The sequence below is a fragment of the Mus pahari genome, chromosome 3 (assembly GCF_900095145.1).
Source record: "Mus pahari chromosome 3, PAHARI_EIJ_v1.1, whole genome shotgun sequence".
NCBI lineage: Eukaryota > Metazoa > Chordata > Mammalia > Rodentia > Muridae > Mus > Mus pahari.
Window position 1 is genome coordinate 112313283 of NC_034592.1, and position 7042 is coordinate 112320324.

Here is a 7042-nt window from a genome sequence, read left to right on the forward strand (position 1 = left end):
TAGCCTCTGCTCATTAACCTAGACACACTTCACTCAAACCAGACACAAAGGCTTCCTATACATTTCACTACACAGGTCCGTCATCTCCAAAGTTTCCTTGTGCACCTTTGAGTGGTGTTTTGTGTGTGTGTGTGTGTGTGTGTGTGTGTGTGTGTGTGTGTGTGTGTGTTTCCTCTTCACAGCTCCAAATGCAGCACAATTATCAGCTACAAGTGCTGGCCCATGAGTTTGACTTTCCCGCTAACTCATGGTGGGATTATGCAGCACCTGTCCTCTGTGATTGGCATCTTTCATGACCTCTACACTCAGCCCTGTTTTTGAATATGGTGGGACTTCCTCCTCCTTTAAGGCTGAATGTATCTGATTATTGAGTAACTATGTTCCTTTGCTTTTTTGATAACCTCTGTATGTTTCTCAGTGCTTGTTAGGGTTCTGTGTGTGTGCTTGTGTATAACATCTTACACAGCTGTACTGTTGTTCCCTGTTAATGGGTGTTTGAATTTTTTCAGAAGGAGAACACCTTCAATTGGTTGATACTTCCCCTGTGTTAACAGCTCAGCTTTAGACCCGGATACCCTATCCTCTGTCTCTTCACAATACTGTAGCTGGGGATGGTGTGCAGATCTAGTGACAAATATTTGTGTTCTGAGGGGTCTTGTTGCCTGGGAACTAGACACCCCCCTGCTCCAGCCTCCAGAGTGTGAGAATTAACATCATATCCCACAACACCTAGCTAAATTTTTTAAAATTAACTTTTGATCTTAAATTGTAGATTCTTGACTAAAAAAATTGATGTGACATTGAGACAACCCAAGTGCCTACTCAGATTTGACCAGTTTTTTGTGTTCTTATGTATAGTTTGCATGGACTGTTATCCTCTGGGTAAATTGCTGTTACACACAGGACATTATTACCATGCAGCTTGTCCTGTTGTGCCTTCTCTCATTGTCTCTAACCCTTCAACATGTTCTCTGTAATTTCAAGAAATACATGTAAATAGAATCATGGTATATTCTGAAATAGACTTTTTTTTTTTCTTAACAGAATTTACTTTAAATTTGTGCAAGTTGTATGTATTAGTTCATGCCTTTGCGCAGCTGTATAGTACTCCATAGTATGGGTGAGCTACTTTCACCATCCACTTTGAAGGACATTTTGATTGTTTCCAGTTTGGGGCATTAAGAGATAAAGCTCTGGAAGGCCACATTCATGTTTGTGTGTAGATATAAACTTCTTGTATCCGGGACAAACGTTCAAGAAGCAATGGCTCACTAAAGTGCTTGCTATGCAAGCGGGAAGACCTGAGTTGTGGATCTTCAACATAAAAGGCATGGCAGGGCACACTTGGAATCCCAGTGTTGGGATGAGGAGACAAGCTCCCAGGTGCTCACTGGTGGGCTTCAAGGTTCAGTGACACCCTGTCTCCAAACCTTCAGGTGTCAAGCAATAGAGGAAAACACGTGCCGCCGGCCTCTGCCTGCACACACTTGTGCACCTTGCACACATGACGTCATACTCTTGGTCCCTCGTTTCCTTCTCCTGCTCCCTCTTAGCTGCTACTGATGTTTACAGCTGTTTTCTCTCAGACTATCACTTTGCCCTCGAGCATCCTAAATGAGTAGAGTTTAAAATTCTTTCATTAATGAGCTCCCAAAAAGAACTGCCGTCACAGAAGCACTCTTGAGATCTTCATTTCTCAGATCCGCTTAGGATTATCTAATTCTCTCCGTTCGATTTTTTTTTTTTTCCAAGACAGGGTTTTTCTGTATAGCCCTGACTGTCTTAGAACTCACTTTGTAGACCAGGCTGACCTCGAACTCAGAAATCAGCCTGCCTTTGCCTCCTGAGTGCTCCACCACGCCCGGCTCCATTTGATTCTTAATGACTCTTTTGACAGAGCAACCAGACAAAAGAAAACTAGAAGTGTGGAGTGTCATGTCTCCCAAAAATGAAAGTGTCACTGTATATTATGAAGGCCACAGCAATCCTCATTTTACAACTGCGTGCTAAGGTGGTTACCGCTCATCTTCTCTAGCTTAGGTTTCTGGGAATATTTAGCCTTCCAGGGAAAAGAACTTACAGGTCTAGCCCTATAATCTGAGGGCAAATGTGAAGAGTGCAAACACCACCTATTTTCAACGAAAGTAATTTGTGCACGATTGCAAGGGGCAAGCAATAAAACCCACTCTCATCCTGCCTGTACCACCTATGCCAGGAAAAGGACATGTCTGAGTGAATAATCGGATGGGAGGCCCAGTGTGGCGTTTCAGGTCATTCCTCCCCAGCAAGTTGGAACTAAAGTCAGGAGGAGACTACGCAGTGGCGGGAAGCCGATAGTAGCAGCTCGGCTGAGAGGGCAATCCCCGTGTTCCTAGACTAGGAGCGGCGGGCACAGCTGCCGCCTGAGCCGCAGCATGTGCCGAGCCATAGTCACGCGGGCCGGTGGCCTCTAAGTCCAGCCGGGAAAGTGGCAGCGCGAGCGTAGATCTGACCTACAGGGAACCAGCTCTGGTGTCCGGCTGCTCCTTCACGGCCGAAGTCCCACTTCCGGTGATCTCTAAGCGCGCCACCACAGGCCGGAAGTAAATAAACAAAACTAGGGGACGGACAGGAAGTAGCTACAGGGGCCGCCTCCCGGATTGGCAGTGAGGCGGAAGGCAAAGCAGGACACAGCCATGAAAGTTGAACCTATGTGGGATGAGTGGCGGGGACGCTCGGCGACCGGAAGAGTGAGGCCAGTAGGTCGGGGTTGGGCGCCGCCATGACAACCTGACACCGGAAAAGGCGGGTCTCTTCTCCCTGACTGATCGGCGCCTGAATTCGCCTGGAGATGTGAGTTACAACTCCCTTTAACTCTAGACCATATTGTCAGGCTGCACGGTCCCCAACGGGAAATGACTGAACTCCAAGACTCTTGGGAGATACTCCAGGCCTGCCTCACAATAGCCAGACTTTGTCTTAGGACTTCCACGATCTCCCGGGAAATCCCACCTTGTTCCACAACGCGCAGGGATCGGCGCTTATTTCTGCCCCTCGTTGGTTGTCCCTATCACGGGATCCTTAAAACCCCCGAAATCCAGACTAGTCCAATCACAGACCAAAATCAGAACTCTTTCTTGCCTCCTCTTGAGATTATCTTCAGCCTACCCTGTCCCACAGGCAAGCAGCCCTGGAAGTCACTGCTCGATACTGCAGCCGGGAGCTGGATCAGTATGGCCAATGTGTGGCAGCCAAGCCAGAGTCGTGGCATCGAGATTGTCACCACCTTAAGATGAGCATTGCTCGCTGCACGTCCTCCCAGTGAGTGTACAACTGGGGGCTAGAGGGTGCCAGGCAGTGGGGTTTGAATGCTTCAGGGTCTAAAATGCCCTACCACCCCCCCCCCCAGTCCCATCATCCGCCAGATCCGCCAGGCCTGTGCTGAGCCCTTTGAAGCCTTTGAGGAGTGTCTTCGCGTGAATGAGGCAGCAGTTGGCAACTGTGCGGAACACATGCGCCGCTTCCTGCAGTGTGCGGAGCAGGTGCAGCCACCAAGTTCACCCACAACTGGAGAGGTAAAGGGGGCTCACTCGATCGTGGCTTTTTCCCTTCACAGTTCCCTTCGTTTTCTAGTTTAAATACCTTCAAGAACCAGTCCCAGCCCCATTCCCATACATGGCCTTGGCTATGCATCCAGAATCCAAAAACCATGGTTCTCTGTCCCCAAGTGGACATGCCTTTGCTTGTCTCCACCTTTCACACTCCCCCTCTGCCAGGGCACCTGCCCCAGCCTTTCCCCGGCTTGCCTGACCCTCTCCTTTCCATATAATGGCCTGAATTCTAGTCATGATAAACCCTTGCTTAAAACTCTCTGGCGGCCTCCAATTCACACTGGAACAAAGTCCCTGGTTCTTACTGGGTCCCCCATGTTCTTCCTTTCCTTGGCCACTGTGTCCCCTTCACTGCTTTCCAGCCAGTAACTGCCGATATGTTTTCTCCACAGGCACAGCCCCTGCCTGCCTCCTGACAACCCCTTGGACTTTGAGAAAACTGACATGAGTGACCATCCCACTCAGTGTCCTTGCCTAGAAGAGGGACAAGAGTTTTGGAGTCTTGAGGGCCCTGCTGTGGGTCTGGCTCTCCTGGACATCAGGACACTAAATAAATAAAGACTGAGTACTGGGCTCTGATTCAGCCTTAGGTATTGAAAGGGAGAAGAGCGATGAGGGAAAGCTTGCTCATTCTTCCATCCCCGGCTTTCCTTGGTCTGCCAAGTAAGCGCTCAGGAGGGGCCAGGGTGCTCCTGTTCTAGGCTTAGGAGGAGGATGACTCAGACAGCCATCCCTGGCCCTGCTGTCTGTGTGCTGAGGTAGGCTTCCCTCCCACTCACAGTCAACCAGATAAATGTTTAAGTCTTGGCAGTCCTGAAGCTCACTATGTAGACCTAGCTAAATTCAGACTCAACAGCCGTCTCCCTGAGTGCCAGGGTTCTGGGTGTGAACCACCATGCCCAGCTTTCTTCCTTCTAGAACTAGAGCTGGAGACAACCTGTAACGGCACACATGCCAGTCAGATATGCCCTGGCTACCATTAGTGCCCACAGCCTACATTCACTACACCTTAGTACTGTTCTCCTGAGACGTGGCCGAGGAACAATACATAGCACATTTTTTCCACTGCTGAATTAGAACCAGTTGAGCAGTAGGCATGGACTTTGGGCAGTGGACATAAAAATACTGATCTTACTGAAACAGCCACGCGGAGGCAGAAGCAGGGCACGAGGATCAGAAGGTCAAGGTCATCCTTTCTACACGGTTTGAAGCCAGACTGGGCCACCGGAGGCCCCTTCTTGTTAAATAAACTTTAAACATTGAAAACTGGAAAGCTGTGGCTTGAAGACCTCCTTCACTAGGTTTCTATGTTGTCTTGATTAGCAATCTCCCAGAAACCAAGTCTCAGATGAGGCTCTGACGGTACAGTCTCAGTCTGAATCCAGAAGCAGTGTTAGGGAGTGAGGAAGGGAGACAAGAAGACAGCCAACAAAGAATGTGTTACCAGGGTGACAAGAAGGGTCGGGGGGTCAGCATGCTTGCCACCACCCCTGAAGGCCTGAGTTTGATCCCATGACCCACATGAGAGAAGGATAGAGCTGATTCAGACAAGTGGTCTTCTGATCCCCCATATGTGCTCCATGGCATTCCCCTGCCTCCCACCCCCAGTGAAGCAGATGAATAAAATATAATTTTTAAAAGTGCCCTATCAAGCTGGCTACCACTGTCAGAAATAAGACCTCAGAGGATGGCCAAGAACTTAGCTACTGTGTATAGAAAATTAGTACATTTACCAACTCCCTGTCTGCCAGGGAGGGCCAATGCAGGCACTGAACCTCTGGCAGCTCTATCCCTGTGGATCAGTGTGCTCTTAGAAGAGGATGGTGTATAAAGAGTGGTGGAATCAAGTACAGAGAAAATCCTGCCCGTGCAGGTCTGAGTTAGTACTGCTTTCCTAGTGTTCGTAGTAACAGCTCTTTGGTTGCCCACTGACTCCCCAGTATGGTCAGTTCATGAAGAAACCGTCTAGGACACAGAAGGAAGGCCAGGGGTGGCATTCCCATAAAAGCTTGACCTGTCCTCGAGGTAACTGCTAAGGGACAGAAGCTAGAAGGTTGGTGGGGGTAGCAAGGTGTAAGATGAAAAGGCTACTTTATGTTGATGGAAGGATATTAAAATCTTTTTTTTCTGCAGAAAGTTAGTGTCCACTTCTGTTCATATTTATGAGCTTTCATGCAGTAAGAGTACCATTTGCAGTTGACAGGAATTATTTTTCCTCTGTGTTTTGAGAAATTGATAACACACTAACCCGCATGGTATCCAGGAGAGATAGCCAGTCAATCTGTCACTTTCATGTCAAAACACTTCAACTTAAATAATAGATTTATATGTATATTAAAATCTTAATTTGTGTCATGCTGATCACTAGGGTTGCTATTTATGAACTTTCCAGATTGTAAATACCAACCAATCTCTAAAATTTTAATTTATTTTGAGGCAGCCTCATGTATCCCAGGCTGGCCTTGAACTCGCTATGTAACCAAGGAAGACGTAGACTTCTGTTCTTCCTATCTCTACCTCCTGTGGGCTAGGATTATAAGAATGTGTCCTATGTCTAGTTTATGTGGTATTGAGGATCTAACCCAAAGATTGTACACACTAGGCAAGCACTCTACCAACTAGCTCTGTCCCCAGATCAGCCACAGTTCCTCCTGTAGGCTGTCCTCAAGATCTCAGAGATCCCTTGATCTATAGAATTTTTGGCTCAACAATGCCTATGCCATCCATTCAGATTAACAATTGAGATAAGTCTCCTCCCTTGAGGTGACTCCAAAAGTAGCCAGCCACTTGAATCCCAAGATTTGTGTCATGGTTTAGAAAACAGCCTAGCCCATTGGACATTTCATCTGAATATTTACTTTGAAAACAGGAATTTTTTGGCTTAGGTGGAAGTCCTGTATAGTCAAAACTGGAGGAGCTGCCAGGCCCCGTGTATGTGGCAAGACTGGAGGAACTGGGTCGGAGAGGGTGAACAGCAGGGGCTGCCTAGGATTGATGGTTCCACTCCTGGCTCCTTTTCCTGGGCTGTGGGTTGAACCCTCAGGCTTTGGGGCATGGTTTCAGCATAGCTTGTTTTGTTTGAGTGGGATAAGAACAAACTAAATGGAGGTCCATACTACAGTTTAAACTGTTTTTATATGGCCTGTCAGGACTGCAGGGTCCAACCCAGTGAAGGGGCGACCCTCACAGGCATCACGCTGTTGCCTTCGGTTGGCCCAAGCGTTCCTGAGACCACACACTACAAGAACAGAGACTTCACTTCTGCATGACATTTGGCTGTGAAGAATCTGTGCTTATGTGTAAGCAAGTACAACTGTATGGTGGTTTTTTTGTTTTTGTTTTTTCACTAGCTATGTCTAGTTTGGTAATTTTATCTTCTCTGGGAACTTACCACATTATCTATGATTAGAGGTTGTCATACATCTGTTCATAACATCCATGTTATCCTAAAG

The 7042-nt window shown here is 47.6% G+C and overlaps 1 protein-coding gene across 2 annotated transcripts; it reads left to right on the top strand.

Moving 5' to 3' along the window:
* The first annotated feature begins 2682 nt into the window (after positions 1–2682).
* Chchd5 (coiled-coil-helix-coiled-coil-helix domain containing 5) lies at positions 2683–4169 on the top strand. 2 transcript variants are annotated; one of them, XM_021194830.2, is made up of 4 exons: positions 2691–2832; positions 3160–3300; positions 3389–3554; positions 3983–4169. In XM_021194830.2, coding segments are annotated over exons 1-4 (333 nt in total). In that variant the 5' UTR covers positions 2691–2830; the 3' UTR covers positions 4007–4169. The 2 variants fall into 2 exon arrangements, with proteins under 2 accessions (XP_029392440.1, XP_021050489.1); XM_029536580.1 differs by lacking the exon at positions 3983–4169 and having other exon boundaries at positions 2683–2832; positions 3389–3961.
* Positions 4170–7042: the final 2873 nt, after the last annotated feature.